General features: G+C 48.1%; 1 protein-coding gene across 1 annotated transcript; it reads right to left on the bottom strand.

Annotated features, from left to right (window-relative positions):
* Nucleotides 1–17,133: 17,133 nt before the first annotated feature.
* On the bottom strand, nt 17,134–20,989 carry LOC116885872 (olfactory receptor 10AC1-like). The gene is made up of 2 exons (XM_032887197.1): nt 20,941–20,989; nt 17,134–18,122 (listed from the first exon to the last, which is right to left on the bottom strand). The coding sequence occupies exons 1-2, from the start codon at nt 20,987–20,989 to the stop codon at nt 17,134–17,136; spliced, it is 1,038 nt and encodes a 345-aa protein (XP_032743088.1).
* Between the last annotated feature and the right edge of the window lie 1,182 nt (nt 20,990–22,171).

Raw genomic sequence — 22,171 nt, 5'->3', positions numbered from 1 at the left:
TACAGTAGAGTTCGTGGACAGCAGTGCAGTAGAGTTGTGAGGGAGAGGAGAGCATCACAGAGGGAGAAGGAGGCAGTGTTACTGGGAGAGTTTCACAGAGACTGATTGAAGAGAACAAGCTAGACACAGGTAAAGACAGAGCGAGCAAGAGAATGAGAAGGAGTCAGAAGATAAGAACCGATTGCTAGAGTCAGTCTGAGGCCAAGCAGAGCAATTCAGAGACCAAGAAAGATGCCAGATTGACTCAGTCACTACCAACTACAGCCTGTGCTCTCACCCTTGGACTCAGTTACACTCTGACGGGAGGCCCCTAGTTTTCTTCCCGGGTCAGTGAATGAGGACTCTCCAGAGGAACAGAACACACAGAATGAATGCGGTGTGTTCACAAAGGGCTTATTAGATTAGCTTACTTGATTCAGGCTGGCTAATCCAACAATTGCCATTTGCTTCTGGAGAGGTTAGGAACATCTGCTCAGTCCATGAGGCTGGAGGCTGGGTGCCTCCATAGTCCCAATACAACAGACAGCTAAAGCCTGGTCGTTATTGGAAAAAAAAAAAAAAAAAAAAAAAAAAAAAAAAAAAGGTATGTCCCAATGTCAGTTATGGACAATGGCAGCAGCGCGGCGGCAGGAGCAGCAGCCATAGCGGGATGGATGCAGTCAGCGGCAGGAAGTGAAGATAAGCAAATAGCACTGTTCTGTCCTCAGATGTCTCTATACCTGAGTTGCTGCTGGAAGCTCCCATCCACTCAGGAGGAGGGGCTTCCCCTCTTAGTTACTCCTTCCTGGAAATACTCTTACAGCCCCCCACCCCAAAGGGGCTATCTCTGATTAGATTTCCCTATCGCTCCCACAGCCAACTGCCAACCAAGATTACATAGGAGGTGGAAGTAAAGGGTGTGGGAGTGGGGTGTGTGTGACAATGGGTTTGTGCTCCCCCGCTCCCCTTTCTCCAGGTATATGAGGGTTCTGATTAAAACCCCACAGGTTAGGCAAGGTCAGCCAGTCCAGAGTGCTTTGAGATCACGTGTTCTAGCTTAATTTCCGTCCCTACCTCACTCAGGAGGGCTTCCCCCACCACCACAGCGCCCTCTGTCGGACCCTGCTCCAGCTCCCAGCTCCTGAACCCAGCAGCCAGGTCCCCTCCGGGTAGTGCTCACTCCAGCAACTCACCGTTAAAACTCATCTTTAGGTTTTCCTGCCTGTGGCCATCTGCCAGAGAGGTTTCTGCTTAGGTGAGTGTGATTGTCAACTCCCTGGGTGTCTCTTATTGTCTGAGGTTGTGGGTTTGCCTGCCCCAGGCCTCTGATGAATCTTAGCTGAGTCACTGAGCTTCTAGCGTGTTCACTATCTTGTTTGTTGGGGCAAGGTGATTTCCAAGACTGCTGCCTCACCAGCCCACGGATAGCAAGTCCTGCTGGGTCTTTGTGAATTCTGAACCAGCCTGGTCTACATAGCAAGTTCCAGACTAGCAAGGGCTACATAAAGGAGCCTCCCTGTGTCAAAATAAACAAGTAATTAAGTAAACAAACAAACGAACCTCTGACTTGCTTCTAAGCCACAAGTTAGAGTCTTGACTGAGGAGAAATTATCTTCCTATTATAATAGTTAATTAGAGCTGATAAGGAGGAAGAGCGGTTTGCCTTGCCTGGCATCCTCCATACAGAGAAAGGTGTAACCTCGTTTGTGTTCAGGGAGAAATGAATAACTGGTCCTTGCTCTGTGGTCTCCAATACTAACATTTTCCCATTCATCCCTGACAAGCTTGCTTCTCCTCCCTCAGTCAAAAAACGAAAACAAACACAAACAAGCCAATAAAACTCCTTTGTTCTTAATAACTCAGCTACAGATTTAAGTTTGCTGAAGGATCAGCAAAGTGGGGGCTGGGAAAGTGGTTCGGTGGATAGAGCATTTTCGGCAGCCTGAGTTCAATCCCTGCACCCAGCTAAAAGCTAAGCCTCCCTGGTTGTGCTCCTGTATCCTCAGTACTGGTCAGGCAAGAGACAGACTCAGCAAAGTGTTTACCCCGTGTTCATCCTTTTTGTATCAACATTCCATTGTATTTCCAAGGAAAAAAACGGGCTTTGAAAGCCAGGGGGGCGGGTGGGTGGGGGTGCAGATTTGTCTTGGTTTGTTTCTGTTCTTGTTTTTATCTAAGAGGTCGGCCTAAACAGGCGCTGTTGCTACCCGACTCCAAAGGACTATGATTCTGCGTTGCTATGGGGATGAGATGATTCAAATGCACAGCATGTTCTGTTGCTAAGGCAATCACTGACATCTTCACCTTTTCTGTCAGGAGGGGCTTTGCCACAGATTTCTCTTTATTATTTGTTTCGAGGGTCTGTATGTGGTGTGCGTGTGCATGTCTATGTGAGCTTGTGACGGTCAGGAGAGAACTGGAGGAAGTTGGTTTTCTCCTGCTACTGTGTAGGTTTCCAGGAATAGACCTCAAATCTTTAGGCTTGGTAGCAAGCACCTTGACCCACTGAGCCATCTTGCTGGCCCTCAGCCAATTCATCTTTTCCTCTTCCCTCTTCCTCTTTTCCTCATTTTTGTCTTTGGCATTTGTTTATTTAGGCTGGCTTTCCATTCAGTACCCCAGGATAGCCCAGACCTCACAATCTCCTGCTTCTGGCTCCTGAGTGCTAGGGTTACAGAAGTAGGTGTGTGTGTGTACACGCACATGCTTGGGAGCCATAGGTAAACATTGGTATTTTTCCTCAGGGCTGCCCAAGTTGTTTTTGGTTAGTGAGTTTTATTTTCATTTGTTTGGTTTTGTTTTGTGTCTGTTTTGAGATAGGACTTCTCAATGGCCTAGAACTCTGTGACTAGACTAGACATAGACTGCCGGCACAGACTGCCCACGCGCTGAGATTTACACAGTTCCACCATCGTGTCCAGCTTGTTGTGTGGAAGGTTCTGACAGTTGGACTCAGGTCTGTGTGTTTTCACGTCAGGCACTGAATGAGCTGTCTCCCTGGCCTAAGTGCCGGTTTTTAAAAGAAGATTTGTTTATACGAATGTTGTATCTATACACAGTATAGTAGAGGGCATTGGCTCTCACTACAGACATTATGAGCCTCCATGTGGTTGCTGGGGATTGAATCCAGGACCCCTGGAAGAGCAACCAGTGCTTTTAACCACTGAGCTGTCTCCAGCTGCTCCCCCAAGTTCCCATTTCCATGACAAGCTTTTTGCTATCTTCCTCTCACCCTAAGAACTTCCTGGTATCCATAATTACTCTTTGTCTATGATACAGGATATAACACACACACCGTCCCTGTAAGTCGTTTGTTTTTTGACTTTGCTCATGCTATTTTATACTATGTAAATATGTAAATATGCTCTCTTTTGCTTTCACATGGCTGAATGTTATTATTAGGAGAGTTTGCTGGGCTGAAGATGAGGTTCAGATGGTAGAGGGCATTACGAAGCCTTGTGTTCTTGCCTCGACACTACATACACCAAGTGTTGTAAGGCACTGTAATCCCAGCCTGGGGAGAAAGAGACAGGAGGATCAGGTATTCAAAGTCACCCTTAACTACAGAGAAGTGCTCAAGGTCAGCCTTAGATATGTGTCTCAAACAAAACAACAATAAAAAAAATAAAGAAAATCCTTTCTCTGGTGCTGGAGAGATGGCACAGCGGTTAAAAAACTTCTTTGTTACGAATCGTGGGGGAATTTTTTTTTTCTTTTTTTTCGGAGCTGGGGACTGAACCCAGGACCTTGTGCTTACTAGGCAAGCACTCTACCACTGAGCTAAATCCCCAACCCCCGGGAATTTCTTCATATTTGCTTTTCTCTTCGTTTTTGTTGTTGTTGTTTGTTTGTTTTCTATTTGCTGTTTTTCAGTTTGGTTTGGTTTTTTCAGACAGGGTTTTTCCGTGCATCCCTGGCTGCCCTGGACCTCTCTCTGTAGACCAGGCTGACCTCAGTCACAGAGATCCACCAGCCTTTGCCTCCTGAATAGCGCTAGATTAAAGGATTGTGCTACCACTGCCCAGCTGCTTTTCTCTTTGTATGCTTTTATTTTATTTTAATTCGGTGCACATGTGGGTATGTACAAGCGAGCACAAGTCCCAGAGGAAGCCAGAAGAGGGTGTTGGATCCCCTCAAGGTGCAGTTGCAGCCACTGTGAGCCACTTGTCTGCAGGTATGGACTGAAACTTGGGTCCTCTGCAAGAGTGGCAGGCTCTCTTCAGGCTGAGCCATTTCTGGTTTCTTTTCTTCTCTTTCCATTTCAGTCTTCGGTTCATTTCAAATGCATCGGCTGGATGGGACAGAGACTGGATGTGATTGTTTCCACCAGCTATCCGCGATCCCGCCATCACACACTGGAGTCCTTCATCCGGTTTCCTGGCTCGAGATGCTATCTGTACTGCATGCTGGCTCCGCATCTGTGGCTGGTTCTATTTCTAGATTTGATTTTTTTTCCTGCTTCCCTGCGGCGTCTGCAAATGACAGCGTCTTGCTTTAATGACAAAGGCTTAAAATATGCCTCAATATATGGCAACCCGCTGCCTTTCAAGAGTTGCCTGGCTTCCCTAATATTTTCTCAAATGATACTCAGCTTTGTCTCGAACTTAAAGATGAGGGAAATGAATAGTGTCTTTATTGAGCTCGTGACTGGTTTATCGATGCACCCAGAGAAGATGGATGTCCTCAGGAAATTAAATCTATCCAAGAGCGGACATGTCTTTGCGTTTGTTCACACTGTCTTTTGCCGTTTTGTGTTTTATTTTTCCTATGAGCTCTGAACACTTCTTCTAAAGCCTTTGACTCAGTTTCTTGATTTTGATTCATTTAACTTTTTCATTTAATAGTTTATTCTTTTGTATTTATTTGAAATAGGGTCTTCGTTTTCCTCAGCTAACTTATTTCTTATAAAGTTGACCAGGGACTCCACGTGTAACTGCATCAGCTTCCTGTGCGCTAGGATTACCAACCCTCCTGAGCTCAGTCTGCATCCATTCCCCCATCCATCTTCCTCCCTTTGTACTTCCTTCTTCCTTCCTCCCCACCTCCCTCTTCATGGTCACCCTTTGTAGTCTTGGATGTCCTGGAAAAACGTTTTTATTGTGTATTGTATGTATGTATGTATGTATGTATGTATGTATGTATGTATGTATGCACACCGCGTGTTACCCAGTGCCCACAGAGGTGATAGGACCTCTTGGAACTGAAGTTTTGAATGGCAATTGAACCTAAGTCCTCTGTAAAGCATTATGTGCTCTAGACCAGTGGTTCTCAGCCTGTGGTTCCCAGGGTACCCCCCTCAAGGGACCGTCGTTTCACAGGGGTTGCCTAGGACCATTGGAAAACACAGATATTTACATTACGATTCATAGCAGCAAAATTACAGTTCTGAAGTAGTAACGAAATAATTTTATAGTTCGAGGTCACAGCATGAGGAACTAGCTGTATTAAAGGGTTGCAGTATTAGGAAGGTTGAGAACCAGAGCTTTGGATTAGACCTTTCAGTCAGCTCTACTGCCCTCAAGTGTTGAGATCTTTCTGATAGCTAATTCTATAAGATCGCTCCGGGGCCAATCTGCGTGATATCCATATCAAGCACCGCAGCTTCCGGGACCAGGAGTGCTATGAAAGAGTCTTGTGGGGGTTGGGGATTTAGCTCAGTGGTAGAGCGCTTGCCTAGGAAGCGTAAGGCCCTGGGTTCGGTCCCCAGCTCCTAAAAAAAGAAAAAAGAAAAAAAAAATAGCTAAGGGGGATGGGGACCAGGTCTTTTAACGGGGATCCTCGAGGCTATAAGCGAAAATGCATCATTGATGACCGGAAGTGCGGAGGCGCAGTGTACCGCGGTGACCTTTGGGAGTTGTATTCTCGTCACTCATAGTGAGGGGCCTCTTAGGCTTGTTTTCAGGGGTCAGACTCCAAAGTGCACACTTCCGGACTCCAGGCTGTACCGTGGCAACTGCTATCCCATCTGCTCCCAGGAGCACGGTTTTGCTCTCTGGCTGTTCAGAGTTAGGTTGCTGGTTGCTGGTCCCCGCAGAGCTGGCTGTGTCCTGCACAGTCCGGGTTGAGTGGTACAGCTGGCACATGGATACTAGGTGTTGTGTGGGTCTTAGATCTGCTCCCAGTCTATCATCTCACCAATCATCTCTCCTTCAGCTCTACCTGCTCAGAGCCTGTGGTCCACTGGAGGCTCACAGGTTTCATGACAGTACAAACCCCAGAAAACTGCCCAGATATCACCCCTTCTTTCCCAAGAATGGCTTACCTTCTATTCCTTCACTTGTAGCTTCGCGGTCTATCCAGGGACCTGAACGGTTGCTCCTGTCTACTCTTGTGGCTGGATATCCAGGGGGAGGAGGGGCTGCTAAGGAAAGGCCGTGGACTCATCTTTTCAGAGAATACTCCTTTTGTCTATAATCTCTCCTGGCTGCTGCCGCCCCCCTCTTACAGCCCACAGTAAATGCAGCGCAGTAAGCAGAACCATGGGAGGATTTTGAAAAGTGCTTTTTATTTCAGTGGTCTGAGCTAATTTGAAATAACAAAAAGCCCAAACATTTGTGGAACTGGGTGGTGGTGGCGCACATCTTTGATCCACGCACTTGGGAGACAGGAGGTGAATTTGTGAGTTTGAGGCTAGCCTTTGTTCCAACAAAACCACACTCTCTAAAAAAGAAAGAAAGGAAGAAAGAAAGAAAGAAAGAAAGAAAGAAAGATAGATAGATAGATAGATAGATAGATAGATTGATTGGGGCTCTTGTAGAGGGCTCAAGTTCGGTTCCCATCACCAACATTTGAGTGTCTAAAAACCGTCACTCCAGCTCCAGCCTTCTTCCTCCATTGATGCGAGTGCTTCAGCTCTCCCCCTCCCCTCCCCCTCCCATCCTCTCCCCTCCCCCTCCCTCTCATAACATAAATCTAGGAAAAGAAGAAACATTTGTTGAGTGTCAAGGTCAAATAAGAGGGGAAACAGACTCAGTTCCCGTTCTTAGCTGGAGTCTTGCTGAATTAGACACAAGTCACAAGTAAGGGTACCCCACACCACTAAATCATTCTGCATACTGGACGAATAGACATCTCACTGGGAAAGGGAAAATTGCAGGTCCGACTTCAAAACAGGATCCTTGGAGGTGAAGAGGGGGAGGGGTGTTCCAGGAGGGAGGTGAGAGTACTTGGAAAGGTCAAAGGTGAGTAGCCTGTTGGAGTTAGTGTGATATAAACATGGTTTCAGGAATGGTGGATGCTGGCAGGCTGGGAGAAGGGTGTGGCTCTCTGTGCTCCAGCCTGCAGTTCCACTCTTCGGGAGAGTGACGTCTGTACGTTTGAGCTTAAATCAGGGTAGAGCTGGTGAAGCTGCTGAAGGTGTCCTGAGAGGACAAGAAGGGACTAGGAAAGTGGATCTGAGGTCTGGAAAGCCAGTGGTCATGGGGCAGTGTGAGCGCCTCGCCTAGTAGACTGGGACACGCAGCAGGTGGGAGATGGTCGTGTTCATCACACAGGCTTGAGGAGAAAGACCCCCCAACCTCAAATCATGGCCAGATCAAAGGAAGCTTTAGTGTGCACGCCAGACAGCTAAATCTGCCGCTGTCTTCCTCTGAGGCGGGGCTCGGGAGAACAATTTCTCAAGCCTCTTTGATAGGACAAAACTGCAAGGTAGGGGATTTTACAGGCATGCATGGTCACAGAAGCAAGACTGAGGCAGTTAAAGAAATCCTGAAACATTTGTTGTGGGCCTGTCTGTGTTGACAGGGGTGGGGCACAGCCCAATTTAGAGAAACAGAAACTTCATGCTAAATAGAAAGCTAACCTAGGGGTTGGGGATTTAGCTCAGTGGTAGAGCGCTTGCCTAGCAAGCGCAAGGCCCTGGGTTCGGTCCCCAGCTCCGGAAAAAAAGAACAAAAAAAAAAAAAAAAAAAAAAAAAGAAAGCTAACCTAACTGAAGTCTTAAAATGGTTCCCAGGGGCAAAATGGGGTTAGCCCTGTTCCTTAGTTGCCTATACTCTATTCCCCCCCCTTAAAAATTTTATGTTTATGGGTGTTCTGCCTGCATGTATGTCTGTGTAGCACGTGCAGTGCTCTCAAAGGCCAGAAGATGATGTGGGATCCCCTGGGACAGGAGTTATAGAGAGATGTTAGCCATCACATCCATGCTCAGAGTCAAACCCAGGTCCTTTGGAAGAGCAGCCAGTGCTCTTAACCACTGAGCCATCTCTCCAGCCCCTTCGTATGCTGTTCATTTAAGGCCCTTGGCAAAGACAGATGCGCACCGTCAAGGATGATGGAGGGCGGGAAGTGCCTGGGACTCTCGCCTAAGGACGGGCTCCATTCACTGAGGCACAGCTCAGGATAAGGGACTGAAAATGCCCAGGATATTGGGGGATCCAGGAAGGCCGGCTCCACCGCATAGCAGAGAATCACAGGTTGTTAAACAGCAACAGCCTTCGGGTGGAAGGGCGTCAGCCATTTTCTTCCCTTGAAGAAAAGGCCTTCGGGTTTAAGAAGTCTGGTTCCTCCACAGCTTTGTCTAAGCTGTGCCTCCGATGCCTGACCGCCACACACCTGCTGTGTCTCCTGTGCTCACATGCACTGGAGCATGCGTGTACACTAATACATGAATTATAAATATAAAACGACTTTAGCGTGCACCGATGTCTCTTGAGTTCATTTTTGAGAACAGGGCTGTTTAATGTCTAATACCTCACATATATTTTAAGTGCTTTTTTGTTTCTACTTTTATGGACAAGGAAGTCTGGGGAATATTGTACTAAGAGTATTTGCTGGCTTTTGTTTTTTTTTTTGTTTTTTTTTCATTTGTCTGGTTTTTGTTGTTGTTTATAGTGGGGCATTGCATATATGCTCAGCAAGTGTTCCTCAGCCAGGCCAAATTCTGAGCCAAAGATAGTTAAATAAAAATGAAATTACATTTTATTTGATATATACACACATATATATATATATACACATATATGCATATATATGTGTGTGTGTGTGTGTGTGTGTGTGTGTGTGTGTGTGTGTGTAGGTCAGAGGTCAGCTGGAGTCAGTCCTCCCCTTCCGTCTTTACATGGTTTCTGGTAATTGAACTCAGTCTGTCAGGCTTATGTGGCAAATTCTTTTACCCACTGAACCATCTCCTCAGCCCTGAGCCAAGGACTCTTTTTTTTTTTTTTAAAGATTTATTCATTTATTATATATAAGTACACTGTAGTTGTCTTCAGATACACCAGAAGAGGGCATCAGATCTCTTTACAGATGGTTGTGAGCCACCATGTGGTTGCTGGGAATTGAACTCAGGACCTCTGGAAGAGCAGTCGGGTGCTCTTAACCGCTGAGCCATCTCTCCAGCCCGAGCCAAGGACTTTTATAAAATTTTTATTCGTTATATTCTGTTGAGATATATAACGCTGTCCTTAAACTCAACGGAGATCCTACCTCTGCCTCCCAAGTGCTGGGATTAAAGTTGTGCATCCCCGCGCCCTACCTGAGGAGCTGAGGTTAATTCTCCAGTAGGGTGCAGTGTGCACCTGCCACCCAAGCGCCAGGGAAGCCTAGGGTGTCGGCCGGGGTTGGGGGTGGTTGTTCCTGAAGCTCACTGTCCAGTCGAGACAAAGCGATGAGCTCTGGGGTCGATGAAACCCGCCTGGAAAACTAAGGCGGAAAGCGATTGAGGAGGAAGCCTGGTGTCTGTCTACCTTTGATCCCACGTACGCACAAACACATGCTTTTATACTTTCCCAGACACGGGCACACGTGAACACATACCCTCCCCCCACATCTACACATGGGAAAGGAACTGAAAGTAAACTAGTCAGTGGGCTCTAGAGAGAGTGGCTGATCAAGATGGGCTAGAGCCCAAGAGCTGCAGAGGTCACCAATGCCCTGGTGAGGTGCATTTGTCCTTTCTGGCTTTAAAAGGGCAGGCTAATGGCTTGCAGAGGTGGTGGCTCCCCATTTTGAATCCTCAGCGCATACCTAAAACGCCTCGCGTGACTGCACGACTATAATTCCACCACTGGGGACAGAGACAAGTGGATGCTGACAGCCCATCAAGCCTAGTTAAAATATTTACAAAGAGCCCTGGTGGTGTGGGAGGAGGGAGGGAGTGGGGGGGCGGGGGCGGGGGCGGGGCTGCTGTAGTTTAGGCACGGTCAGAGGATCAATCCCCAGTTCTGTAGCAAGCAAAACCATACCTCGATTATACCTAGATTGTGTTGTAGATGCGGAAAAACAGCTCACCACCGGATCTGGTTCATTTTCTCTGCTTCTGGGAGCCCAAGAAGAAAACCTCTAACCACATTTTTCCTGCCATTGCTTTATCTTATCTCTGTGTGGTTGGTGAGAAACTGCTTGGGGGGGATTTCCCGTTACTTAACGAAAAGCCACACTGGTTTATCGTTGGTTTTGCCCACCGACAAGCTGCAGAGGCCATTTCCGGTTGCTTGAGGATTGATCAGCACCTGGAATAATCTTCTTCATCCGGATTCCCCAAGTCCCTGCCTAAGCGCAAGAAGCCAGGCTTAGTTTTAAGAAAATCATTTTACAGCCGGGTGATTGTTTTGTGCACTCCATTAATCCCAGCACTCAGGACGCAGAGGCAGGCAGACCTCTGTGAGTTTGAGGCCAGCCTGCTCTACAGAGCACTTTACAGGACAGAGATACCCTGTCTGGCAGGGTAGGAGGGTTCTTTGTACAGAGTCAGTTCTCAGCTTCTACCTTGTAGAAGCAGAGTTTCTCCTGGTTCTGCTGCAGTAGTGAGTACTTCTGGCCTGCTGGCCCAAGAATTCCCTGGATACACTCTCCTGTCTGCTTCCCCTCTCGCTGCTGGAGTGCTGCCATTACCGATAACTCTCACTGAAATCTGCTTTCCCTGTGGGTCCCGGACGTGAACCTTGTGTCACATCAGGTTTGTATAGCTAATCACAGCTTTTCATCTTCCATGTCATCTCCATGGCCCTAATAATAAAGCTGTCTTTTCTTTTTTTTATGTGTGGGCCACACTTGTTTTGGCTTTGCATTAACCAACACAGGAATCCATTGCATTCTGCTACAAATAAGCTACTTACGTTCATTGGGTTTTATTTTTGGCAATACTAAGTATTACACCCAGGGCCTGGTATATATTAGACAAATGCTTTATACCCCAGCCCCTCACAGGGGGATTCTAGGCAAGGGCTCTACCACTGAGCCACGCCCCCGGCCCCTCACTGGGGGATTCTAGGCAGGGGCTCTACCACTGAGCCACACCCCCATCCCTCACAGGGGGATTCTAGGCAGGGGCTCTACCACTGAGCCACACCCCCATCCCTCACTGGGGGATTCTAGGCAGGGGCTCTACCACTGAGCCACACCCCCATCCCTCACTGGGGGATTCTAGGCAGGGGCTCTACCACTGAGCCACACCCCCAGCCCCTCACTGGGGGATTCTAGGCAGGGGCTCTACCACTGAGCCACATAAATCAGTTCAACAAGGTCAGTGTTTTCCCCTTTTTTCAGTATCTCATTTTCCGATTGTAAAACCCAAAGAATAGAAGCAGTTTGTACCATAAGAACTAGTACTCTAGGAGGGAGGAATGGGGTAGATATGACTAACGTATATCGTATGCATGTATGGATATATATTAGACTTTCGCTTACTTTTAATTTTTACTTTTAATTTTTATTAATTTTTAAAGAATTAATAAAAATACTACATTAAAAAGGAAGTTACAGTCTGAGCAGTTGGATTTGAAACCATAAAACTCATCTTCCTTCTAAACATGTTTGAAGTGGCTCTGTGACACAATCCTGGAAAAAAAAGTTGTGTGTGTGTGTGTGTGTGTGTGTGTGTGTGTGTGTGTGTCCGAGTATTTTCCTAGAAGCCTGTCAAGTTGATAGACAAGTTTATAGGACAATGGAGACATTGAAACACACAGGTGGCACAGGTTGTCCAAGATATACGATGAGCAAAGAACCAACCAATAAGGTGTTCTGTGAATTTATGTTTAAAAATTTTGAAGGAATCTCTACGACTGGAAACCTTTCTTCCAGACAGCAGCCCTACTCATGGGGCCCACATGGGGACGTCTGTAGCAAAGCGGGCCTCATGCGCGGTGCCCGCAGAGGAAATAGGAGTGCTATGATCACAGGGACTTGTTTCTGTCTTTTCAAGTTTGTGACTCTGTTCTTGAGTGACACAGTGGGAATGTACCCAGTGTAGACCTTAAGCCGGGACACACCCTTGAATGCATAACAGGGATCCCGAGGCAGGTATGATCCAGGTCAGGTTCCGTGGGCACAGCCCAGCAGGGATGCAGACCTGTGTACCCTCAGCAGTAACTCTGCCAGCATCCGCCGCTCGCCCAGGTGACGAGCATCCTGTTACTCTGGAGGGTTAGGAAGAGCACATTCCTAGTCAGAATAACGAAGACTAACAATGTGACATATACATATATTATATGTTGTAGTGGGTTGGGCTAATGCTGCTTGTATTCTAATGCTCATTTGGGTCCCCAAAACTGTTTGCCCCAAAGACGAGAGAGTCTGCACATAGGACACAGAGGGACACCGTCCCCAGCTAATTCTGATTGGAAAATAAAGATGCCACCAACCAATAGCTGGGGAGAAGAGACATAGGCAGAGTTTAGGTTTTCCTGGGCTTGGGACCATGAGGGAGAGGAAAGAGAGGAGAGAGAGGCTACCATAGGATAAAGAATAAATGTAGGAGGGGAGAAAGGAGAAGTTGCCATGGGCTAGGGGGTCAAGAGAACATGGCCCAGAGGGCCGCCTGGTTGGAGCTGAGAGCAGCCCAGATGGAGCATAGGAAGTAATCACTTGGGTTATCCATGGGGAAATAGATTCTAACAGCATGGAGGGCAGCCAGCTGCCCAGCTACTGTGCTGTCTAAGGCACATTTAACAATATAAGGCCGTGTGTGTCTTTCATCCTGGAACATAAATGGCTTGAGGTAGGTAGAAATCCTGCAGCAGGATTTTTTAAAATTACTTTTTACTACAATACTTGGAAAAGATAACATGTAACATATTGAATGAATATATATGCATATATAAATCTATATAATTTATTTGCATGAGTGTGTGGCTTACATGCATGTGAGCACAGGTACCCATGGCAGCCAGAAGATGTCATCAGAGTCCCTGGAGCTGGCATGTGGGCAACCTAACGGGGTTTCTCAGAGAGAGCAGCAAGCACTCTTAACCTCTGTGCTATGTCTTTAACCCTGAGTGATATATGTTCAAAGTTTTTCTATCAAGTCCGGTTTATACTTTATTATTATTTTGTTTTATTTTTATTTTATTTGTGTGCATGTGGTACACAGACATATATGTTGCATGCAGTTTTAAATGCTACCGCCTTTACACGGGAGCAGCCGCACTAACAGCCCCTCCCAGCTTCCCTTTTGTTTGCCTGCCTTTGCAACCAGGAGGTGACCAGCTACCACCCAAGACCATTGAATCCAATACACATACACACAGTTGTACCTTTATGATTTGCCTTCTTGGCACAGTTGCTGGGCGTTACTGTCTCCCATCTGGAAAAGCTCACCCTTACAATTTATTATCCCCGTCTTCCCACCTGCCCTAAACTTCAGTTCCTAGTCCCACCTAGCCCCTGCCAAACATCACCGGTCACCCGCCTGGAGCAGAGGCCACAGGCCCAAGCTCTTCCTGAGACCTCACACGATTATTGCTTTCTTCTCCCCTCAAAGCATGACAGAAAAGCTCTCTCTCTCCTTCCCCACGTGTCCTCTTCTTCCACGGCCCTGCAAGTCCTGTCTGTACCTTCTTCCCAGAGATTGCCCTCCCCAGCCTTCTTTACTGACACATCAAGAACCAATTGGGGAACAGGATGTGAGCAACAGAACCTCCCCTTACAACATAAATGCAGGCCGAATACCCATAAACATAAAATATAGACAAACAAATAAATACTAAGAAAAAGAGAGTGCATACAGATTCAAGGATTCAAGTTCAATTCCCAGCACCCAAATCAGGTGGCTCACAATGGCTTATAACTCCAGCTTTAGGGGCCACAATACACCATCCTCTTCTGGTTTCTGTGGGCACTTGCATGTACAAACACATACCTACACACAGTTGGATAAGTACTTAAAATTTAAATTTAATTACTCTCATTGTGTGTGTGGGGGTGGGGTGGGGCAGAGGCCAACTTTGTGGCATTCTGGAAATCAAACCGAATCGTGTGGCAAAGGCCGTTCCTCCCTGAGCCATCTACTAGCCTCTCCATGTTAGTGTTTGCGACAGGCTCTCTCACTGAGGGTGGAGCTGCTGACCACTGAGTTCCCAGGATCCATTTCTTCAGGTCCTCATGATCCCACAGCGGGCATTTTACTGACTGAACCTGATTTTAGATCACAGTAGACGTAGCAGAAGGGGAAGAAGGCATCATGAACATGGCGATGTTTGGGCTGATCTCAAACAACACAAGGGTCTGCACAGGACAGAGCCGAGAGGATACCAGGGACACACGACAGTCCAAGCAGTGGCTGGTGCATGAAGGACTGCTCTGCTTAAATAGTCAAGCTTATTAAATAGCCTAGCTTATTTGAATAATGCACAATGTATATGTCTTCGGTGTGTGTGTGGATAAAGTTTTAGAAGTTGTATTTATTTATTTATTGAGGGATGGGATGTATGTACAGAGATCAGAGGACAACTTTTAGAAAATGGTTCCCTCCTTCCACCATGTGCTACCCGGGAATTGAACTCACGTCTTCAGGCTTGGCAGCAGGCACCTTTACCTGCTGAGCTATCTTGCTGGCCCAAACCAAGAAAAATAGCAGCCCAGGCAACATTTCTGATTCATCCCTGGCCAGTTCAGGTGTTCCACCAGTCTCTGGATGCCAGCCATTTTCAGTCCCTGTCCTTCACCTGCGTGGGATCCTTTGACATGTACTCCGTTCATGTCTTGCTTTACAGACTTGGTGCTACATTTGTGTTGGCATTTCTGTTTGTTTCGGGCAACAGTAGTTCATTCTTTCCATGGTTGTATAGTAGGCCACAAATACAAGACTTGAATATTCCATAACATGCCATAGGTTATGTGTACTTAGATTACATTTACAGAGAGTTAAAAAAAAAAGACTTATTATCATTGCACATTTGTGTACGTGGTGCGGGGTGGGTGTGCGTGCCCTGGTGGGTTTGATAACATTGATAGAGGTCAGATAACATTGTGGGCTGAGTTATCTCTATCTTTGCATGGATCCAGAGGATCGAACTCAAGTCGTGAGGCTTGCTCAGCAAGCCGCTTTATCCACTGAGCCCTCTCATTGGCCCACATTTGTGGATACTTATTTCTATTTATCATAGTGCAGAGGATGCCTCTAGGAGCTTTTTATGCATTTATTTAAGAGACACTAGGGCTTAGCGTATCCGAGCATCAGAGCATGAAAGCAGAAGTCGGGTTTGCCCATGGGTGGCCCCTTGGGTAGGCTCTAACGATATATATACATATTTTTTTTTTTTTCGGAGCTGGGGACCGAACCCAGGGCCTTGTGCTTGCTAGGCAAGCACTCTACCACTGAGCTAAATCCCCAACCCTCTAACGATATTTTTAAGGTTGAATTTTACTAATTTTCTTTCTTTCATTCCCTCACTCCCTCCTCCTCTTTCTTTTTTCTTTCTCTATTTTTTTTCCTGAGGTGGGGTTTCTCTGTGTAGCACTGGCTGTCCTGGAACTCTCTTTGTAGACCGGGCTGGCCTTGAACTCACAGAGCTCCACCTGCCTCTGCCTCCTGAGCACTGGGATTAAAGGCGGGCATCGCTATATTCGACTTCTCTATTCTTTAAAACAATTTTTTTTCCAGACAGGATTTTACTATATATCCCTGGCTGGAACTTACTATGTAGACCAGGCTGGCCTCGAACTCAGCGTCTACTGGTTTCTGCTCCCCAGTGCTGGGACTGGAGGTATGGGCCTCCATGCCTGGCCCTTTCTGTTTTTATTTTGTTTTATTTTCTTCTCTGTGTGGCCTTGGCTGTTCTGGAATTCACTCCTTAGACCAGACTGGCTTCGAATTCACAGAGATCCACCTGCCTCTGTCTCTCCAGTGCTGGGATTAAAGGTGTGCGCCACCACAGCCTGACCCTTTCTGTATTTTTTTTTAAACATTTATTTATTATGTATACATCATACAGCTTTCTACCTGCATGTATGCCTGCAGGCCAGAAGAGGGCACCAGACCTGATTATAGATGGTTATGAGCCACCATGTGGTTGCTGGGAATCGAACTCAGGACCTCTGGAAGAGCAGTCAGTGCTCTTAACCGCTGAGCCATCTCTCCAGCCCCCCTTTCTGTATTTTTTGTTTGTCTGTTTTAAATTTTTTATTAGATATATTTCTTTACCCTTCCTGTATTTTTCTTTTTAAGATTTATTCATTTATTGTATATAAGTACACTGTAGCTGTCTTCAGATACACCAGAAGAGGGCATCGGATCTCTTTACAGATGGTTGTGAGCCACCATGTGGTTGCTGGGAATTGAACTCAGGGCCTCTGGAAGAGCAGTCGGTGCTCTTAACCGCTCAGCCATCTCTCTAGTCCACCCTTCCTGTATTTTCAAGGTGAGGATTTATATACTTCACGCTAGCCACCATGTAACCGTGAGGAAGACCTCGGACCTTTGCCTCCACCTCCCACAACCTATAATTATAGGCATAAGCCACTCCCCCAGCCCCACCAACTATTAGGAGCTTCTTTTGTCTTGTTTTCAGGCAGTGTCTCCCTGTGCAAGATTAGCCTGGCCCTGGATTCTCAGCCCTCCTGCCCCTGCCTGCTGAGGGCTGGAGTTACAGACGTGAGGCTCTACACCTGGTTCCCGGTAACATGTTTGGTTGTCACATCTTGGACAGCAGATGCCCCTCCCCCCCTCCCCCCCACCCCCTCCCCGTGCTCGGTGAATGTAGACCTGAAGTGTTGAACATCATAGTTTTACAGGATGTCTCCCCACGACAAAGAGCTATGTCATTCCAAAGGGGAGCAGGGACATTGCTGACCTGCTAGTTCAGTTTGGAGGCTTTTGGATGCTACCAAGCTTATCTGTGGAAGCTCGCATCAGGCAGGTGATGGCGAGGCTGTGGGTGAGAGCTCTGGAGTGGTTCTGTTTCCATCAGTGGTTCCCATACCAGCTGGCATCCATCGCTAGACAAGATCAACTTGTTGGACCACCCCCGTCGTTCTCTGGCTGACCACACGTTGGAGGGCACCCTGCATGTCCCGGTTGCGCAGTGTGTAGATGGCTGGGTACAGCAGCGGTGTGAGGTTTATGTAGATGAGAGACACCAGCTTATCTTCCTCCAGGGAGCGACTGCTCAGGGGTCTGGCGTACATGGCTGTGGCACAGCCGTAGTGGAGCACAGCCACCGTGAGATGGGATGCCACTGTGTTGAAGGCCTTGCGGCGACCAGCGCTATCCCCCACCCCCAGGATGACCACCAGAACCCTGGTGTAGGACAGCAAGATAAGGATTAGAGGCAGCACCAGCAGAAGCATGCAGGCTGCCAGTAACACGTTTTCCTGAAGCTCCCGGTTCCCACAGGCCAGCACCAGCACTGCCGGGAGATCACAGAACACGTGATTGACAAGACCGCCGTGGCAGAAAGGCAGCTGGAATATAGCGGTGGTAAGGCCCAAGGCTAGGATCGAGCCACCCAAACAGCAGCAGGCTAGAAGGGCCCAGCAGAGCCCCGAGGTCATGAGCTGAGGGTAGTAGAGGGGGCGGCAGATAGCCAGGTAGCGGTCCAAGGCCATGGCGGCTAGCAGCAGGCACTCAGAGCCACCCAGAGCCACGAAGAGACCCATCTGGGCGGCGCAGGTGGAGGGTGCCACCGCCTGGCCACCAGGAGGCAGGAGGAAGCCAGCCAGCATCCGTGGGGTGAGTACCAGTGTGTAGGCCACCTCTACTGCAGACAGTGAGCCCAGAAAGAAATACATGGGTGTGTGCAGGGTGGGTTCTGCCAGGGCCAGGCCCAGAATGAGCAGGTTCCCAGCCAGAGTGGCCAAATAGAGTGGCAAGAGGAGAGAGAACAGCAGCACTCGGAGGCCCTGGGGCCACCCCGAGAAGCCTAGGATAACAAACTCCTGGGGCACTGTCCAGTTGGGCTCAGACCAGTGGCTCAAGGTGGGGCCTGCTGGGGGACAAGCCAGAGAGAAGCATCATGGCCGACACCTTCCTCCCAAGATCCAGGTGCCCCAACCTTTCTTCTCCTGGACCCAAGAATGCCATGCCAGATCTCTATAGCCCGCACTATGATGGTTCATTTTATTCTGCATATCTGTGTTTTCATGTGACCTGTGGGGGTCAGAAGAGGCACTGGAACCCCAGGAGGTGGAGTTAGAGGGAGTTGGTGCTGCCAACAGAACTTGAGTCACCTGATAACAGCAAAAGGTCTTCATGAGCAAGAGCCCTGTGTTTGTGAACTGAGCCACAGTGACTAGAAGGCCTGCTTCAGGACGGAGCTTGCCCCTTCACTCTACACTTTTTGCGTTCAAAGGCGCCCTAAGCAGTTCCACTCACATGCCAAATTCCCTCTGGTCCTACTTGGACCTGACTCATGGTTTTCAAGGCAAAACCTCCCTTTCTTCTGGACACAGAGCTGACCAGAACTGGAAATAAATATTCCTGGATCAATTCTCTCTCCCACATTTTCAAGTATAACAAGGAGGGAGCTGGAGAGATGGCTCAGTGGTTAAGAGCACTGGCTGCGGGGTTGGGGATTTAGCTCAGTGGTAGAGCACTTGCCTAGCATGCACAAGGCCCTGGGTTGGTCCCCAGCTCCGAAAAAAAAAAAAAAAAAAAAAAAAAAAAAGAGCACTGACTGCTCTTCCAGAGGTCCTGAGTTTGATTCCCGGCACCCACACGGTGGCTCACAACCATATGTAATGGGATCCGATGCCCTCTTCTGGCACGCGGGTGTATGTGTCGCTAGAACAGTCATATCATAAAATAAGTAAATTAATAAATCTTTCTTTAAAGTATTAATGAAGAAGCACACCCTGCCAGTGGAATCTCATACCACACTACCTTCTCCTCTCGTGATCCTCATTTCCGTCTCCTACATAATCACAACCTACCCTCGTGGGTCCTTTCACTCCCAATGCAGTGGTTTTACAGCATCATCATTTAAAGTCTGTGTGTATGTATTTATGTGCGCACATGCATACATGTATGTGTGTGCATGGGTGTGTGGAGATCACACGTCTACAACAGATGACTTTCTCAATCCCTCTTCATCTATTTTTAAGACAGAGTCCCTCACTGAACCTGGGGTTTGGAAATTCTTCTAAACTACCTGGCCAATAACTCCCAGGGATCCTCCCAGGCTGGGCCTTACGGGCACGTGGCACTGTGCCTGGCTCTTTAATGTTGGTGCTGGGACTCGAACTCAGGTCCTCATGCTTGCAAACATGCACTTTGGTGATGGTGCTATCTCTAGATTCACTTTTTTCCTTGAGGTGAGGTCTCTGTATGTAGCTCAGGCAGGTTTCAGACTCATGACCCTCCTGCCTCAACCTTCCAAGTGCTAAGTAGGTGTACCACCACCCTTGATTGTTCTTACAATGACGTCATAGTGCCAACTAGAGTGAGTTTTTATCAAGAACAGTACAGAATCAACATCTAGAGTTCCCCAGTGAGGAGCTGGGGTGGGGCTCAGTGGTAGAGCCCCTGCCTAGAATCCCCCAGTGAGGGGCTGGGGTGGGGCTCAGTGGTAGAGCCCCTGCCTAGAATCCCCCAGTGAGGGGCTGGGGGGTGGCTCAGTGGTAGAGCCCTTGCCTAGAATCCCCCAGTGAGTGGCTGGGGTGTGGCTCAGTGGTAGAGCCCCTGCCTAGAATCCCCCAGGGAGGGGCTGGGGGTGTGGCTCAGTGGTCCCCCAGGGAGGGGCTGGGGGTGTGGCTCAGTGGTAGAGCCCCTGCCTAGAATCCCCCAGTGAGGGGCTGGGGTCGTGGCTCAGTGGTAGTGAGACTAATTACTTGGGTCTCAGTTCTCATACATTGGCTTGGCATCCCCGCTTGCCCTCAGTTATTATCCTGACCCAAGTTTCCAGCCCCGGAATCTCAGAGAACCCCCGGCTTCGCCCTTCCCCATGGCAATTGTCCCACATTCTGCTGAGTTCTTCCTAAACACTCTTGGCGTCACATCCCTGTGACTATTAGACTCTGCTAGGTGTTCTACTCATCAGTTTCCTGTCCAATACCTCCCGGGACTATTAGAATTGATCCATTTCCACGCTCAGCTACCAAAGATCAGGTCAACTATGGCGTGCATTCCCTCTCCTTCCTCTTCTTATCCTCCACATGTTAACCTCTTCCTTCAACATCTTCATCGCCATCATCACCATCACTTTTGTGTGTGTGTGTGTTTGTGTGACGCTTCAGAGGGAATCCAGATAGATCCTCACACCAGGACCCTTCCCGAATGCTATACAAGTGCTCTACCATCAGATGACATCCCTACCCCTAAGTCCAGGCTGGCCTCAAGCTCTAAAGCCTTCTGCCTCAGCTTCCCGCATATGGGAATTACAGGTACATGCTACTTCATCTTTTCTTTTCTTTTCCTTTGAGGAACCTGAAGTATCTTCAGAGGGTGCAAGCATTCTGCCACTGAGTAAGCTCAGTACCCCCTGAAAACTAATTCAAGCTCTGGGGCTGGAGAGACGGCCCAGGAGATAGGAACGAATGTCTTGTGAGCATGAGGACCTGAGTTCAATCCCCAGGACCCAGTCTTTTTTTTTTTAAACCTACACTACACAGCCTATAACCCCAGCACTGTGGAGTTAGACATAAGATACACGGCAAGCAAACGAACCCCCCCACCACACACACACACACACACACACACACACACACACACACACACACACACAAGAGAGCGTGCACAGAAAGCTACCCCAAGCTCATTTCTCCCAAGAAGCACCACTGGCTACGTCCAGCCTCTGCTCACCCACCTACCTTCTCCGCCATGAGACCGGGAGAGCAGGCTGAGGGGAAGCCCCACCATCACTGCAGCTGTCCTCAGTCCTTAGCCACTGGTCCCTGTCCTCACCGGAGGCTCGTGATGGACTAAGGTCATGTTGTAGAGCTCAGCCACACAGGGAACCGTGACATCAGTCCTCCGATGCTCACTTTGAACTGCTGTGCTGGACACAAGTCAGAGTGCACTGCAAAGCGAGAGTCGGGCCTTTTTGTCTCTTCTATGTCTGCTGTTTCGTGGCACTGTAAGAAGTTGAGTTTGTGGATACGTTATTATTTTCCAAATAAACTCTTTTTCCTTTTATTTTTAATTTTTTTTTTTTTTGGTCTTTTTGAGACAGGGCTTCTCTGTGTAGCCCTGGCTGTCCTGGAACTCACTCTGTAGACCAGGCTGGCCTCAAATCCAGAGATCCACCTGATTTGTTTCCCTGAGTGCTGGGATCAAAGGCGTGTGCCACCCCTGCCTAGCTATATATAAACCGTCTTTAAAATGTGCGTGTGTGTGTGAATGTGTGTGAGTGTGTGTGTATGTATGTGTGTGTAAGTGTGTGAATGTGTGTAAGTGTGTGTGAGTGTGTATGTGTGTGAGTGAGTGTGTATGTATGAATTGTATGAGTGTGTGTGAGTGTTTGAGTGTGAGTGTACATGAGTGAGTGTGTGTGTGTGAGTGTGCGTGTGTGTGTATGTGTGTGTAAGTGTGTGAGTGTGTGTGTGTGTGTGAGTGTTTGAGTGTGAGCGAGTGTACATGAGTGAGTGTGTGTTTGAGTGTGTGTGTATGAGTGAGTGTGTGTATGTGTGTGTGTGTGTGTGTGTGTGTGAGAGAGAGAGAGAGAGAGAGAGAGAGAGATTGTGCACACTTGCCTGTGTGCGGTGCACGTCACCCTGGCTAGAGGTTACCCTAGGGATCTTCCTCAACAATTCTCTTCTGTTTAAAAGGACTTATTTCATTCATGTGCATCTGTCTCTGAGTGTGAATATGTGCACCTATGTGTGGGCGCCTGAGCAAGCCAAAAGAGGGCGTTGGGTTCCCTGGAACTGGAATACAGGCAACTGCGAGTCACCAAATGCATGGTCTGCCAACTGAAACTTGGGTCCTCTGGAAGCAGCCAGGGCCCTTAGCTGCTGAGCCATCTCTCCAGCCCCCCCCCCCACCTTATGTTTTGAGACAGGGTCTCTCCATGAATCTAGAGCAGACTGATTTGGCTGGCTG

This window comes from Rattus rattus, chromosome 16 (assembly GCF_011064425.1).
Source record: "Rattus rattus isolate New Zealand chromosome 16, Rrattus_CSIRO_v1, whole genome shotgun sequence".
NCBI lineage: Eukaryota > Metazoa > Chordata > Mammalia > Rodentia > Muridae > Rattus > Rattus rattus.
This window is presented reverse-complemented; position numbering and strand designations above follow the sequence as displayed.